Source organism: Dermochelys coriacea, chromosome 7, assembly GCF_009764565.3.
Source record: "Dermochelys coriacea isolate rDerCor1 chromosome 7, rDerCor1.pri.v4, whole genome shotgun sequence".
NCBI classification, from domain to species: Eukaryota; Metazoa; Chordata; order Testudines; family Dermochelyidae; genus Dermochelys; species Dermochelys coriacea.
Window position 1 is genome coordinate 52,255,424 of NC_050074.1, and position 17,436 is coordinate 52,272,859.

A 17,436-nucleotide genomic window follows, 5' to 3' on the forward strand; every position below is an offset into this window, starting at 1 on the left:
TGAGAAATGGTAAATAGGAGCACACAACTTACCATCTTCAGACCCATTCATTATTTTGTGTTGCTCTACGATGTCCCTTCTGAACTAAACACTCCCAGCCTTTTTAGGATGTTTTCATATGGAAGTCGCTTCAGCTTCTGTTAATTTCTTTTGCCCATCTCCAAAACCCTTGTTATCTCTGCTCTTTAGTTTTTGACGTGTGGTGACCAGAATAGAATCCAGTATTCTAGGTGAGAGCATGCCATTGATTTATATAACATTCCGTATTCTTCTGCAGCCCCTTCCTTTGCATCCAAAGATCAAGTTGGCAATCATGACAGGTTTCAAAGTAGCAGCCATGTTAGTCTGTATCCGCAAAAAGAACAGGAGTACTTGTGGCATCTTAGAGACTAACAAATTTATTAGAGCATAAGCTTTCGTGGGCTACAGCCCACTTCATCGGATGTGGCAATTCATCGAATTGGCAATCATGTTGCCCATTCCCTTAGCTTGCCATAATGGTGTTGTCCTACTCCCTGTGAAATTCCTTGCTATCTTTTCCAGCCTTGCCTATTCTAAATAATTTTTTGTATAGATTCCAAGGCCAGAGGGACTATAGTGATCATCTAATCTGACCTCCTGTATGACACAGGCCAGAGAACTCCAAAATATTTCCTAGAGTAGATCTTTTAGAAAATCATCCAATTTTGATTTAAAAATTGTCAGTGATGGTAAATCCTCCCCAACCATTCGGAATGATTTTTCATCATCTGCAAATGTTGCTACCTCATGGCTCACCACTTTTTCTTGGGGATCTTTATTAAATATATTAAATAACACCAGTCTTGGTTCAGAACCACTAGTCACCTTTCCCAATTATGGAAATTCCACTGTCATCTCAAGGTAAAAAGAGAGAAAGGTCTGTGTCATTGGGTGTATAGAACTCATGCTGGCCTGGTAACCAAGAAATTAAAGGATCAGCACTAATCCTCACAGCCGCTGCGGGAGAAAAAGAGCTGAGAAGCAGAGGGGTGGGGTGGCTGTCAGAGGAGCAAGCAGGTCAAAGAAAGAGTGTCCTGCCAACAAGCTGGTGAGAAGCTTCCCCAGAGTGACAACAGCTCAAAGAATGGACGACCAGCGCCACGGGCCACAGAAGCCTACAGAGCCAATGGAAGTGGGAAGGAGCTCAGAGTATTGCAGGAAAATTGTTAAGGACTGATTCTGCCTGCCTGGGTTAAGGGTCCCGAGTTAAGGGTCCCCTGGAATCTAGTGAATTGGGTGTGCCTGAATTCCCCTACCAACCCCTTAACAGAGACTTAAAAGCCAAAGGGGTTCCAGGCTCCTTGAGGAAAGGACCAGATAACCCCTGCCAATCATAAGGGGAAGACCGTACACCCCAGTGGAACAGAAATTAATGTCCTTGCCTCCAGAAGGACTATAAAGATCCAGACAAGAAGGGCAGACTGACTGCCCGGTCGATCTGAGAAGACTGCGCAACGCCCTGTCTAACCAAAGGGTGGCACTAATGCACTGGGGCACCAGCTCACGGTCTGTAAACAAGCTTGTGGGCTGCCTTTCAGAGATGCTGCTGCACATGGAGGCAAAGGAGCCAGAGAGGACAGTTTATATCTATATTGATGACCTCTGCTGCTTGTCTGACTGGCCATTTAAAGGGACCCCACTGTGGATCATGATTTCTTGGAAAGTGGCTTGGAGGAAGAGCTTTGAAATGGGAAAGAGCAGCCATTCTTCCTGTATATTAGCTGAGGGAGATTCAGTGACTCGGCACTGGGCTTAGTCTCTGTGTTTTTGTTTTGTCTTTTATTAATACTGAATGCTGCTGAAGAAGACACAAGTGGCACCATTCTGCAACCCCCTCTGAGTGAATCCCTGCTAATATAGCATCAGTCATGACTCTGCTGACTGGCAGTCATTATTATGAGGTGTCACCTCATTGTCAAGGCAACACCTGCAAGACAACTGTACAGCAAAATGAAAATGTAGAATGGAGGTGAGATACAAAGGCTTCTCCCAGCCAGAGCCTATGTACGTGCTGAAATGGTACAAATCTCATGTTCAGGTTGCTTCTGAGCACAATGCAGGTTGTTTGTTTGAGTGTATTAAAGACTATTTTATTATTTACATGGTCCCAAGGAGGTGCTAGTGGTCTTTAATAAACTTTACATTTCCCTGGCACCCCAGTCTTACAGATGACACAATATTGCTCTTCCCTTTAGGTGCGGCAGTCTGCTATGATCATTGTGCCTGCTGTAAAATTGGAAGATTTGCCTGTAGTAATCAAATTCATTCTACATAACATCAAAGCTGTGGATGCAGTAGAGGTACAGTATTTACTCTGTCACAGAGAGGAGATGTTCAAATGAGTATTCTTTAGGAACACAGCAATGGCCATGCTGGTATAAACCTATGGGCAACGTAGTCCAGTGTCCAGCTTGGCAGAGATCAGTGCCTGATTCTTCAGGAGGAGTTGAAATACTCTAATAATACTCCATATTGCTAAGTACTAAACCCAATAAGGAATTTATTCCTGACTCCCATTGTTGATGCACTTATGACCTGAAGCATGAGGATTGAGAGCCCCTCCTGTGCTCTGTGTATTTTTCAAGCCCCTTTGTTATCATTTGTTTTTTAAAATATGTTTTGCAGAAAGTGACAGGAATTTTCTTTAAAGGGCCTTTCCACAAAATTCATGTGTGGTGGACTTGCCATCCTGCGCCCCTCTTTCTGTCTCTTTTGCAGCAGGCCCTTTAAATTTCCCTGGTCCAGCTTCAGCTAGGCTGGCTGCAAAAGTCTTTCAAAATAAAATTACCTCAAACACAAAACCTTGATAGCAACCCTCCCAGTGCTGTTCAGGAGGGTTGTTTCCCATCCCTCTTCCACAGCCTTGGAAAGGGACTGTAGGTCACCCCTGTCCCTCCTGGGGCTGATGGTCCCTGGCAAACAGTTCCTCTCTATTTTTCCCTTTCATGGTGAGAACAGGGAATTTTTTGTGCTATCTGCCCCTCTTCCCCCCACTCCCAATGGTTTTTGTCTCGATTGGTTAGATTGATTGATTGGGAGGGGAGCCTTGCCCCCTCCACTGCAAGGCTATTGGCTCTGGGCCCTTAAAGAAACAGTCATCTCTGCTCCCTGGGGCCATTTCCCCCATGTCTACCCCTGCTGCTCCCAGGATCATCATTTGGTTGAGACTGTTTGGAACGGGGTAATCTGAGCCCTATTCCCTCTCACTCCCACAATTCCTCTTTTCCTGAGAGGACCAGTGTGAGGGATTGTCACTCCCTGGGGTGAAGTCTGGGAGCTGCTGGAACTGCTGTGCCCCCTAACAATTCAGCTGGGATGGCCTCTCTCACACTGCTCTGCTGGTGACTCAGCCAGCCTCTCCAGCCCGGTGGCACCACACACCCAACTGAGTTACCTTAGTGCTTTACCTAAGCCACTCATGGACAAACAGAGGGCAACAGCCAACTTTCCAGCTCTCCAGCCTTGCACCCCTACTGGAGCATAAACACAGAATTATACTGTCTTGCTCTGCACAGGATCTGTACCATGCAAGCGTATTAATTAATTCGCTTCCCCCCTCAATGTGGGAAAGATATATCCAACAGCCTTTGTTTACCAAGCAGAGATTTTCCCATATACTTCACTCAAAATGCACTGGTTAAGATAAATCATAAAACAAATTTATTTACTACAGAAAGATAGATTTTAGCAAACAGATCAAAGCAGATTACCTAGCAAATATAAAAAATGCAAGCTAAGCCTAATATACTAGATAGATGGTTTGAATTAGCAATTTCTCACCCTGACTGATGATACAAGCAGGCTTGCAGATTCTTAAGGCACAAGCTGCATCTGCCTTGCAGTTTGGGTTCTCCTCCCCCATTCCAAATCCTTTGTTTTCCGGAGTTTCTTTCAGGAGTTGTGTTGTGGGGAAGTGAAGACAAATCATGATGTCACTCCCCACCTTATATATTCTTTCCATATGGTGGGAACCCTTTATTTCAAGCTAAATTCCCAGTCCAGTTTGTGAAAAATTCAGGAATTTAGTGTCACGTGGTCTGGTCACATGACCTTGCATGCCTTGCTGAGCCATAGCAGCCATTATTCATAGGCTGTCTGAAGCCTTCCCAGGAAGGCTCACTAGATGGGGGATAAGCTTCTTCTAAGGCCTACTGTTTCCCTTAATGGCCCATTACCTTGAATAGGCCCTTCACAATCAGCTGTCTAAACTGGAAGCATCTTGCCTAGTGGATGTCACCCAGGTGTAACCACATGTGAAATACAGATACATAGTCAATATTCATAACTCCAGATACAAAAATGATATATGCATACAAATAGAATAATCATATTCAGCAAATTATAACTTTTCCAAAGACATCCCACATGATACATCTTGTAGAAAATGCATCATATAATTATGTCATAATCATACCACAATGATGAATATGGGGTGCAGTGTCACAATCAGCGTACCTCGTTATGGTCTGTAATATTGTCTCTGGGGATTCTACATAGTTGTCTTTATTTTTCTTTCACCTTTCTCTATCCCTCAAATCTATCCATTGATTTGTACAAATGCTCTAACAAATGTGCCTGTCTGTTTTATAAATGACTGTACTCTGCAGGTGATTTCTGCCCTTCGCAAGAACTTGGATCTGTCGTCATGTATTTTACCTCTGCAGATACTGTCTTCCCAGAGCAAGCTCAAAAGCCAGCCACAAATGAGGTATTTTCATGGTATCTGCATGATTCTGCTTGGTTTCTGCATGGGAAAGATGGGACAAAAGGACTTCGATTCTAATTTCTGAGACTTCTCAGTTGCGTTTAGTTACATACACTAGCATCATTTGGCCAGGTTGCTATGTCCGCTGGCATCCTCAGTGCTTTAGCCAGTGTCTCTTCCAGCCAGAATCATTGCAACCACCTCCCTGTGTCTGCTCCCTATCCTGTCCAGATGGCACCCTCCGCCGTACCACTGCAGTGTCTCTTCCAGCCAGCACCACACCCTTGCAGTTGTGCTGGCACATCCATTCTGGCTTGTGCTGCTGTGATTTCATCCCCATCACCCTGGCTGGCATTTGCACCCAGGACTAGCCTTGGCTGGGATGATTTAGTTGGTGTTGGTCCTGCTTTGAGCAGGGGATTGGACTAGATCAGGGGTCTCAAACTCAATTTACCTTAGGGCCAGTGCCAGTCCTCAAATCCTCTCAGCAGGCCAATCATGTTACTCATGCTGCCCAGAACCTGCCCCCCCAAAAACTCTGCCCCCCCCACCTGCTAAGGCTCTGGGAGGGAGTTTGGGTGAGGGTGGGGGTCTGAGGTGCAGACTCTGGGATGGAGTTTGGGTGCTGGGTTCAGGCTTGGGTGGAGGTGCAGGCTCTGGGTTGGCACAGGGGGTGGGGTTGCAGGCTCTGGGAGGGAGGAGCGTGGTGGGAGAGGGTGTGTGGGAAGGGGGAGGGAGTTTGGGGGCAGGAGGGGGTATGTGGGGATGGGGTGGGGCTGCAGGCTCTGGGAGGGGGTCGGGGGTGCAGTGCTTACCTGGGACTCCAACACAGGGTGGGCCAGGGGGTCTCCGCGTGCTGCTGCCCCCAGGCACCGCCCCTGCAGCTTCCCATTGGCCGCAGGGGTGCTTGGGGCAGGGGCCGGCAGACATGTGGAGCGAACAGGCAGACGCCATTCAGCTCTGCTGTGCTGCCGGGGCCCCAGGCCATTGTAAATTGCCTGAGCAGGGGAGCACCCGGGGCGGCAGGTGGGGCCAATGGAGAGTCCTGGCCCCAAAACTGCTGGAGCCCACAGGCCACATTGGGGAAGTTCATGGGCCACGAGTTTGAGACCCTTGGACTAGAGGACCTCCTGAGGTCTCTTCCAACCCTAATACTCTATGATTCACTGCCACCTCATACCCGTCCCTCTGCCACCACATGATCCCTGGCTGGCACTTCTGCTGCTGCACGCATCTCTTCCTACCTGCCCTGCCTTTATTGTGATTCCAGATAGCATTGCTTTCACTCCATCCCTGCCATCGCTTCCCTTCTAGCAGGTGGTGCTGTAGCTGCTCCTCTTAGCGCTGAGTTGACCTGTACCTGTTATGACAAGATTCACATAACAGATGAGCAATTCTGTTCCTCTCTGGTTGTTTGCAGTTCCTCCACAAGCCAAGAGAGCAGCAGCCAGAACTGTGTCAAGCTCCTCTTTGATGTGATAAAGTTGGCTGTGAGATTTCAGAAAGGCATTTCTGAAGCTTGGATTAAGGTCAGATTGGGCTCTCCAGGGTTTCTCTGATTTGTAATGTAATTAGAACATTAACTGTAGATTTCCTCACTTGCAAATATAGTTTCACAAAACTATCTAGTGTTACACTTTTATCCCTGAAAGTACTGATACTAACCTTTTTTTGTGGTATTGATGCTTTGTACTTTTCAGCGGCAAATCTCAAAGTGCTCTCAAGACTGTGGGTAAGCAGTACAAGCCTCGTTCTACAAAGCGAGGACCTGAGGCACAGGTGAAACCCAAGAGTGTATTTTAAAATGAGCACTTTTTTGTAAATTTGTGCTTTAGCTTATCTGGGCCTCAGTCTCCTCATCTGTGAATTGGGGGATAATGATGATGCTGTTCTTCATAAGGATTAGCTTGGTAATTGATGTTTGTAATGTGCTATTGAAATGTCCAGCAGGGACTGATCCTGTAGAGGGCATAAAGTTCAATTTTTAATGATGGGCTGGGGTATAAACTATGAGGCTTGTCTTGGTCTCTTGTTCCCAATTCTTAGTTTATTATTCAGGATTTCAGTTCCTTTTTCAAAGGCTGAAGTTGTTTGAGTATCCTCAGTCAAACTGTAAATTTGCACATTTATTCATGTGGAAGGATGTAGGAGTGGAGGGAAAGAGCAGATCTTAAAAGAATAACCGGATGAGGTCAGGCATACTGTGATGTAAGGTGTTCAGATGCAAGTGGAGATGCTACTCAGGATCGGTGCAAAAATGAGGGAAAAACTGAGGAATCGCTGAAGAAATTTGAGGAAAATATACTGTGCTGCGAGCTCACGTGCCTTCTTTCCCTTTTCTGTGCCTAGAATACTTCCTGCTGGCTGCATCCAGCCATACTAGAGTGTTAGACACACTTTGAGAAAGTGAGAAATGCTCGGCCTATCTCGCAGTTTGAATGTTCTGTTTATCTGGCAGTTTCTTTCCCCTAAAATAGTGTGCCCACCCATCTTAGCCACCCTCACTGGATCAAATTTTACATGGCATGGTGGCTAGAATTTTATTTTTTTAAGGGAATTGTTCTGTTCCTCAATGAAGATATTATTCTTGCTCTGGAAAAATTTCATATGGGGAGGTGAGGGAGGGGGAGCTACCTTTTAATGAGAGCTCTAGGAACTGCCTCCAGACTCTGCAGTATTTAATGCAATCCAGTATCCTGGATTGATGGGTTTGCAGAGAAGAGAAACTGACAATATTTCTTTTGGTATCTGCCTGGCCACTCTGGTCATTTCCAGCGTATAGGATGTGTGGGTTTTGAAGTCCGTTATTACTATACGCTATTCATAGAATCATAGGACTGGAAGGGACCTCATCTAGTCCAGTCTCCTGCACTCCTGGTAGGACTAGGTATTATCTAGACCATCCCTGACAGGTGTTTGTCTAACCTGCTCTTAAAAAACTCCAATGAACAACCTCCCTAGGCAATTTATTTCAGTGCTTAACTACCCTGATAGTTAGGAATTTTTTCCTAATGTCCAACCTAAATCTCCCTTGCTGCAATTTAAGCCTATTGCTTCTTGTCCTATTCTAGGAGGTTAAGAAGAACAATATTCACAAAAAGAAAAGGAGTACTTGTGGCACCTTAGAGACTAACAAATTTATTTGAGCATAAGCTTTCGTGAGCTACAGCTCACTTCATCGGATGCATTCAGTGGAAAATACAGTGAGGAGATTTATATACACACACAGAGAACATGAAACAATGGGTTTTATCATACACACTGTAAGGAGAGTGATCACTTAAGATGAGCTATTACCAGCAGGAAGGGTGTGGGGGGGGGGGGAGGAGGAAAACCATTTACGGTGATAATGAAGGTGGGCCATTTCCAGCAGTTAACAAGAACGTCTGAGGAACAGTGGAGGGTGGGGTGGGGGGTGGAGAAATAACATGGGGAAATAGTTTTACTTTGTGTAATGACCCATCCGGAGAGTGACTGGAGAGATTGAAGTGTTCTCAGCAACCTATCCTTGCAACAAAGCCCATTGCCAACTCTGTCCACATATCTATTCAGGGGATTCCATCATAGGGCCTAATCACATCAGCCACACGATCAGAGGCTCGTTCACCTGCGCATCTACCAATGTGATATATGCCATCATGTACTAGCAATGCCCCTCTGCCATGTACATTGGTCAAACTGGACAGTCTCTGCGTAAAAGAATGAATGGACACAAATCAGACGTCAAGAATTATAACATTCAAAAACCAGTCAGAGAACACTTCAATCTCTCTGGTCACTCAATTACAGACCTGAGAGTGGCTATCCTTCAACAAAAAAAACTTCAAAAACAGACTCCAACGAGAGACTGCTGAATTGGAATTAATTTGCAAACTGGATACAATTAACTTAGGCTTGAATAGAGACTGGGAGTGGATGGGTCAGTACACAAAGTAAAATTATTTTCCCATGTTATTTCTCCACCCCACCCCCCACTGTTCCTCAGATGTTCTTGTTAACTGCTGGAAATGGCCCACCTTCATTATCACCGTAAATGGTTTTCCTCCTTCCCCCCCCCCCCCCACACCCTTCCTGCTGGTAATAGCTCATCTTAAGTGATCACTCTCCTTACAGTGTGTATGATAAAACCCATTGTTTCATGTTCTCTGTGTGTGTATATAAATCTCCCCACTGTATTTTCCACTGAATGCATCCGATGAAGTGAGCTGTAGCTCACAAAAGCTTATGCTCAAATAAATTTGTTAGTCTCTAAGGTGCCACAAGTACTCCTTTTCTTTTTGCGAATACAGACTAACATGGCTGCTACTCTGAAAAAAGAACAATATTGTAACTGTTTGTTTATTTCTTTCCTCCTTAGGCTATTGAGAACACTGTCTCTGTGTCTGATCATAAGGTAATGCCTCTCTTGACTCTTCCTGTGCTGTAGCTGTTCTATGTTATGAGCTTCTCCCTTGGACACACACTAGCAAGGGCACTTGCTTCCTCCACAGCAACAGGATTGGAGGTTTTGCTATGGAGACCAGGAAATGCCATTGATCAAGAGATTTTTGTGGGTCTCCATGCATTTGTTCTCTCCATGTTTTTAACTGGGTTTGCTCTGAATTGTATTTACAACTGAACATTCTTAATAACAACTGCATCCAGCCCAGTCTGAAAGTCATGTGAGAGACGGTTCCTTTGAATCCACCTCCCTCCTCAATCTGTGGTACTAGAAACTGACAAGTCAGTTAAGTGACTTATTGAGCCCCGAACTTTCTCTGTAGATCTGATGAAAAATGGACGGTTCTTTTTAGTCTTTATTTTCTTTTGTGTTCTGCAGCCCAGCATCTTCCCCCAGTTCTGGACATCTCAGCTGCTCTCGTCTCTCTGCAGCATACAGACGTGAAGGAACATTTTGGCGTCACACGCTCTGGTCACGCCCCTCCATGTCCCCACTTGCTGCCAGATTCTGTGTCTCTGTGGCAGCAGACAGTGGCTGCTCCTTTTGCTCCTGCCCTTACTCCTTCTGTTTTAACATTTCTGCCTTGTTCTTTGGGCAGTGGGGAGCAGGGTTCTCCCTCCCTGAGCCTTCGCTGCAATGTTTCTCTACTGGTTCCTCTGCCCCTTACAGGCACGGCCAAGCAGTCGAGAGAGCACTGAGTCAAATCCAAGCAGTGCTTGATTTGTGAGGCAGCCTTCCCAGGCTCAGCAGACGATGAGTTGTGCCCAGCCTGCACCCAGCCTTCCGTCCCTAATTTTGTTAGGTCCAGGGGCTACGATTTGGAGAGGCAAGTGGGGTTCCTACCAATGTTCCCTCTAATTTTTTCTATCCATGTGCGGAATGAATTTTGTTATGTGCACCAAATTATCGAGATAACGTGTGGATGTGCTCCACCAGTAAGTAGAAACAAAAAACCTAGATATAATATATATTTTTAAAAATTTAACTTAGGAATAATTACTTCAGCCAGGACAGGTTAGGCATTTTAAATTTTAAATTTAAGTGTAAGAGAGAAATGAAAATTATGAAATGCAAAGACGAGTAAAAAACTCAAATAACAGCACTTTGAAAGAATAAAATTACAGAGAATATATGACAAGTTTCAGAGTAGCAGCCATGTTAGTCTGTATTCGCAAAAAGAAAAGCAGTACTTGTGGCACCTTAGAGACTAACAAATTTATTAGAGCATAAGCTTTCGTGAGCTACAGTTCACTTCCTCGGATGCATTTGGTGGAAAAAACAGAGGAGAGATTTTTATATATACACACACAGAGAACATGAAACAATGGGTTTATCATACACACTGTAAGGAGAGTGATCACTTAAGATAAGCCATCACCAGCAGCGGGGAGGGGGGGGGAGGAGGAAAACCTTTCATGGTGACAAGCAAGGTAAGCTAATTCCAGCAGTTAACAAGAATATCAGAGGAACAGTGGGGGGGAGAAATACCATGGGGAAATAGTTTTACTTTGTGTAATGACTCATCCATTCCCAGTCTCTGTTCAAGCCTAAATTAATTGTATCCAGTTTGCAAATTAAATCCAATTCAGCAGTCTCTCGTTGGAGTCTGTTTTTGAAGCTTTTTTGTTGAAGGATAGCCACTCTTAGGTCTGTAATCGAGTGACCAGAGAGATTGAAGTGTTCTCCAACTGGTTTTTGAATGTTATAATTCTTGACGTCTGATTTGTGTCCATTCATTCTTTTACGTAGAGACTGTCCAGTTTGACCGATGTACATGGCAGAGGGGCATTGCTGGCACATGATGGCATATATCACATTGGTAGATGTGCAGGTGAACGAGCCTCTGATAGCGTGGCTGATGTGATTAGGCCCTATGATGGTATCCCCTGAATAGATATGTGGACAGAGTTGGCAACGGGCTTTGTTGCAAGGATAGGTTCCTGGGTTAGTGGTTCTGTTGTGTGGTGTGTGTGGTTGCTGGTGAGTATTTGCTTCAGATTGGGGGGCTGTCTGTAAGCAAGGACTGGCCTGTCTCCCAAGATCTGTGAGAGTGATGGGTCATCCTTCAGGATAGGTTGTAGATCCTTGATGATGTGTTGGAGAGGTTTTAGTTGGGGACTGAAGGTGATGGCTAGTGGCGTTCTGTTATTTTCTTTGTTGGGCCTGTCCTGTAATAGGTGACTTCTGGGTACTCTTCTGGCTCTGTCAATCTGTTTCTTCACTTCAGCAGGTGGGTATTGTAGTTGTAGGAATGCATGATAGAGATCTTGTAGGTGTTTGTCTCTGTCTGAGGGGCTGGAGCAAATGCGGTTATATCGTAGAGCTTGGCTGTAGACAATGGATCGAGTGGTATGATCTGGATGAAAGCTAGAGGCATGTAGGTAGGAATAGCGGTCAGTAGGTTTCCGATATAGGGTGGTGTTTATGTGACCATCACTTATTAGCACCGTAGTGTCCAGGAAGTGGATCTCTTGTGTGGACTGGTCCAGGCTGAGGTTGATGGTGGGATGGAAATTGTTGAAATCATGGTGGAATTCCTCAAGGACTTCTTTTCCATGGGTCCAGATGATGAAGATGTCATCAATGTAGCAACTACAACTACAGTACCCACCTGCTGAAGTGAAGAAACAGATTGACAGAGCCAGAAGAGTACCCAGAAGTCACCTATTACAGGACAGGCCCAACAAAGAAAATAACAGAACGCCACTAGCCATCACCTTCAGCCCCCAACTAAAACCTCTCCAACGCATCATCAGGGATCTACAACCTATCATGAAGGACGACCCATCACTCTCACAGATCTTGGGAGACAGGCCAGTCCTTGCTTACAGACAGCCCCCCAATCTGAAGCAAATACTCACCAGCAACCACACACCACACAAAAGAACCACTAACCCAGGAACCTATCCTTGCAACAAAGCCCGTTGCCAACTCTGTCCACATATCTGTTCAGGGGATACCATCATAGGGCCTAATCACATCAGCCACACTATCAGAGGCTCGTTCACCTGCGCATCTACCAATGTGATATGTCATCATGTGCCAGCAATGCCCCTCTGCCATGTACATTGGCCGAACTGGACAGTCTCTACGTAAAAGAATGAATGGACACAAATCAGACGTCAAGAATTATAACATCCAAAAACTAGTTGGAGAACACTTCAATCTCTCTGGTCACTCGATTACAGACCTAAGAGTGGCTATCCTTCAACAAAAAAGCTTCAAAAACAGACTCCAACGAGAGACTGCTGAATTGGAATTAATTTGCAAACTGGATACAATTAACTTAGGCTTGAATAGAGACTGGGAATGGATGAGTCATTACACAAAGTAAAACTATTTCCCCATGTTATTTCTCTCCCCCACCCCACCCCCCACTGTTCCTCTGATATTCTTGTTAACTGCTGGAATTAGCCTACCTTGCTTGTCACTATGAAAGGTTTTCCTCCTTTCCCCCCCCTGCTGCTGGTGATGGCTTATCTTAAGTGATCACTCTCCTTACAGTGTGTATGATAAACCCATTGTTTCATGTTCTCTGTGTGTGTATATAAATCTCTCCTCTGTTTTTTCCACCAAATGCATCCGATGAAGTGAGCTGTAGCTCACGAAAGCTTATGCTCAAATAAATTTGTTAGTCTCTAAGGTGCCACAAGTACTGCTTTTCTTTTAGAGAATATATGTGTATTGCAGGAAGAATCAAGAAATAACAATAACAATAACAATAATAAAAAAAAAAAAAGGAGTACTTGTGGCACCTTAAAGACTAACAAATTTATTAGAGCATAAGCTTTCGTGAGCTACAGCTCACTTCATCGGATGCATTACGAAAGCTTATGCTCTAATAAATTTGTTAGTCTTTAAGGTGCCACAAGTACTCCTTTTCTTTTTGCGAATACAGACTAACACGGCTGCTACTCTGAAATAACAATAATACAAGTATGTGTTGGGAGGTGACTGAAAGACAGAGTGTGAGTGTGTCTGTGACAGAGACACTGTGTGTGTGTGTGTGTGTGTGTGTGTGTGTGTGTGTGAGAGAGACACACACACACACACACACTCTCACAGGCACACAGTCGGCCTTTCATTTATCCATTAAGACTTGTTCTTAGTAGCTGTCACGTCCGCAAGGAGGGAGTGTCGGAGCTGGCAACCTTATCCATACATGAGTCTTACTGGGTATTCCATGAGGTCAAGGTGGGGCTTGGAACACCAGCATCCTTTCTTGCTAAGGTAAATTCCTCCTTCCAGATTTCCCAAGATGCTGTGCTTCCTTTGTTCTATCTAAAAACACAACATCCATATGAACGAGTAGCCTCCTCCAGGATGGCTCCTCGTTCCCTCAGGGCAGCTTAGCAAATGGCCCCTCCACCTCACTATATGAGCTTATCATATAGTCCCTAACCATAGTTTATTAACAAAACGAAGTGCAAAAATCCATTACTCAAAAATCCTGACTCACAGTCCATGTCACCCCAGTGCATGTAGATTTTAAAACCCAGCTTCGTTTTCACTGGACTCTTGTCAGTCCTCCTTTGCCCCTCTGCCAGGAAAGTCACCCCAGCTCTTACTTCTGGGGCTCCACCCTGCTGTTCCCAGACTCTCTGCTGGAAGCATCCCTCATTCTCCCTGGCCCTCTCATGACTCCTCCAAGGACCAGCTCTTTGGTGAGGAGATGTATGCACTCTCCTTCTTTCCCTGCCTTTACCCCTCTCTGGTTCTTGACTCCAGCTCTCTAGCTTAGAGCCAGCAGGTATCTCCCTCTGCTCCTTCTGCTCTCTGGCCCTCTCCTCTTTGGCTTGGGGACACCAGCCAGCAAACCCCTTTTGCTGCTCTCCTGCCTTCAGCCCTCTCCTAGGAACCACCTTCCCTCTCTGGCAACTCTCCTCTTCTGCTCTTCCTGACTGAACCAGTCTGCCTTGCTTCACCAGGTCTCTTTCTCACCAGGCCTCTTATAGCCTCCAGGTGCTGCCCTCTTAATTGGCCCCACTGCGGGCTCCTGGACTGGAACAGAAGATCTCAGTTTGGTTTCATTTAATGAGCAAGCTACTCTGTTATAATCCAACTGAAAAGATGTGGTGCATCTTAGATGTTGGAAGAGCGTTGAAAATCTCTCTCAAACATACAGAATCCACAGAATTGGGTTCTCTATTTGTGTCATTCCACCCAAAATGCCAGGAACTCAGAGCTTCCAATTCCTTCATTGATAGATGGATTAGACTATGTATTGTGAAAGCCTATAAATCATCAGAGGTTCCTGTCCCAGAAGGGATTAAGGTACACTCCACGAGATCCTTAGCAACCTCATGGATGGAATGAGCAAGTGGGTTCAGTTCAGAAATTTGCAAAGTGGTCACTTGGTCTACAGCTAACATCTTTGTTAGCACTATAGTGTGGACCTTCTGTCTTCTGCAGATGCCTCGCCTCTTTTGGCAGGATGGTGTTGCAGGCTTTTGAGAAAGCTCACAAAAAGGCAGGTACTTCTTTCCTATTTGAAGTTTTGTTTCATAACCCTCCCTACATCTGTTCACTGCTCATTACTTCCCAAACATCCAGAATCGTGGGAGATACAGGGCTGCAGAATGGAAGATTTCTTAATGATAATTTCTTTTCTGCTAGCAGGGTCTCCCACAATTCTACCCACCCTGAATGGTTCATGAGTCAAAGATAATATGTTAAGTGGAATCGTTACAATAGGACAGTGCCTGTCTACGACTTAAAAGTGTTCCTTGATCTAATGTACATAGTTATTTCATTATCTCTGGAATATTTATTAACAATATTATGCAACTGTTAGAGGTCGGGACTAACTCATTTGGCACCAAGGGGGAGCAGAAGGAGCAGGGCCAGATTGTGTGGCACCAAAATGCTGATCTGCCTCCCATGAGCTGCAGAGAGAGGAGAGTAGCCGAGAACAGTGGGAGACACTGCTAGCAGAAAGGAAATATCGGTAAGAAATTTTCTGTTTCACTGCATAATGGATATATGATTAGTGATTATTTTCTCTGTGAAAGGTTCTGGACCTGATCATTCTGCTGCTAATCCATACTACAAACACCAAGAGCAGGAAGCAAATTGAGAGAGTGCTGAGGAACAAGATTCCACTGGGCTGTGTGCCAGAGCAGCTGCTACAGAGCGCCTTCCGAAATCATTCAGTGGTGAGTACTGCTGCTACTTTAAGATTCTGCACACTGGGAGCATTCCCCTTTCCACCTCCTGGGATGTGGCAGATTGTTTTTAACACAGTAAAGAGCTGAATCACAAAGACCCACTTGCAGAGCTTGTCTCGTGGGCCTTGTCGACCTTCCTGTGACTTCCCAAAATTTGCTGGAGAAGAACTGCCCTCCTCTGCCCTGCAGCATAGGGTAGGCTTCTGGTTCTTCAGATCTTAGGAAGCCCTTTTGCCCTCTGTCTCCCCACTACAAGTGACCCCCTCCTCCAAGGCCTGACATGCTGCTCTGCCTCACATTTTTCTTAGACTTTACATTTTTAAACCCATACCTTCTTGCAAGTGTAAAATGATCTACATTTAGACATGTTAGTGTGTCTGACTTGAGTGCCTATAGTTACAAGGAGAGGGGACCATGAATGCGGACAGACAGTGCCTGTCTACAGCTTAAAGTAGGGCATGAAGACTAAGTATTTGTCTGCCCTGGGGTTTTTAGTTACTAGTTTAGCTGCACCAGTGTAAATTTGAGTATAGACTGTTGTAAACTGACTTACATGAGTCACGCAGTTCAAGTCCCATTTTACACTGATGCATCATGTCTGCATGAAGAGTTTGCATCATAGAATCATAGAATATCAGGGTTTGAAGGGACCTCAGGAGGTCATCTAGTCCAACCCTCTACTCAAAGCAGGACCAATCCCTAATTTTTCCCCCAGACCCCTAAATGGCCCCCTCAGGGATTGAAGTCACAACCCTGGGTTTAACAGGCCAATGCTCAAACCACTGAGATATCCCTCCCCCAAGAGTGCAGCTGTACTCTGTTGCTGCAAAAAAGCTTTTGTGTGGATAAGTTTTCATTGTTTTGAAAGCAAAGCAGGCCTATAGAGAGCACAAATCTAAGTGGGAATCTGTTATGGCGTCAGCCTGTATCTAGTGAGGTGGAAGAGTCAGAGGCCAGGGAATCACCTGCTAAACTAACTAGGGATCTTCAGAATAAAGAGCAGTGCTCCTCAAGTTGGAACTCATAAAATGAGGGGTGAAAGCTTTGAAAGTAAATAGTAATGATGGGAATCTTATGTCTCTGTCATGATGTCTGTCTTTCAGGTTATCAAAGACTTCTTCCCATCAATCCTGTCACTTGCTCAGACCTTTCTGCACTCTGCTGATCCATGTGTCGTCTCCTTTGGCAGCTGCATGTACAAGCAAGCATTTTCAGCCTTTGACTCTTACTGTCAGCAGGTATATTTTGAAATATATAATAGCATATACTTTTACTCTGTTAAACATGAGTTCTGACAGACTGCAGATCAAAGTAAGGACATCAAAAAAACCTGGAGATCATGAATCCTCTACATAGGAGTTACAGATATTTTCACTTTGTTTTGTACAATATCTTTCACTCAAACTGCTTCTGAAAATGCTATATAAACTCAATAATGCAGATACAAAGTTAAATAATAAATGGAGAAACAGGTTGAGGCGTGAGTAGGGGAGAACATCCATGCTTTCAAAAACAACAAGGAGGCCAGTGGCACCTTAAAGACTAACAGATTTATATGGGCATAAGCTTTCGTGGGTAAAAAACCACTTCCTCAGATGCATGGAGTGAAAATTACAGATGCAGGCATTATATACTGACACATGAAGAGAAGGGAGTGACCTCACAAGTGAAGAACCAGTGTTGACAGGGCCATGTTGATCAGGGTGGATGTAGTCCACTCCCAATAATTGATGAGGTGTCAATTCCAGGAGAGGCAAAGCTGCTTTTGTAATGAGCCAGCCACTCCCAGTCCCTATTCAAGCCCAAATTAATGGTGTTAAATTTGTAAATGAATTTTAGTTCTACAGCTTCTCTTTGAAGTCTGTTTCTGAAGTTTTTTTGTTCAAGTATAGCTACTTTTAAATCTGTTATAGAATTTCCAAGAAGATTGAAGTGTTCTCGTACTGGCTTTCAGTTTATATGAACTGGGATGGTGAGTGAGGGAGCTGTTTACGATGGCAGGAGCTGGAAAGAAAATGACTGTCAGCAGTAGTGCCAGACTTTAAGGAGTATCATGGAGGAGACCAGCGCTAAATTAAGTACAGTGAGCAGACAGAGAAGCT

At 44.8% G+C, this 17,436-nt stretch overlaps 1 protein-coding gene across 7 annotated transcripts in view; it reads left to right on the forward strand.

Annotated features, from left to right (window-relative positions):
- FANCD2 (FA complementation group D2) overlaps positions 1-17,436 on the forward strand; it is a 188,564-nt gene that overhangs the window by 30,128 nt on the left and 141,000 nt on the right. For 6 of the 7 annotated variants that reach the window (XM_038409532.2, XM_043518412.1, XM_038409533.2 and 3 more), the window contains 6 exons: positions 2,217-2,321; positions 4,629-4,729; positions 6,147-6,255; positions 9,084-9,119; positions 15,179-15,322; positions 16,438-16,572. In XM_038409532.2, coding sequence (XP_038265460.1) covers positions 2,217-2,321; positions 4,629-4,729; positions 6,147-6,255; positions 9,084-9,119; positions 15,179-15,322; positions 16,438-16,572 — 630 coding nt within the window. The remainder of the gene's footprint in view (positions 1-2,216; positions 2,322-4,628; positions 4,730-6,146; positions 6,256-9,083; positions 9,120-15,178; positions 15,323-16,437; positions 16,573-17,436) is intronic. The other variant, XM_043518411.1, reaches the window with a different exon arrangement.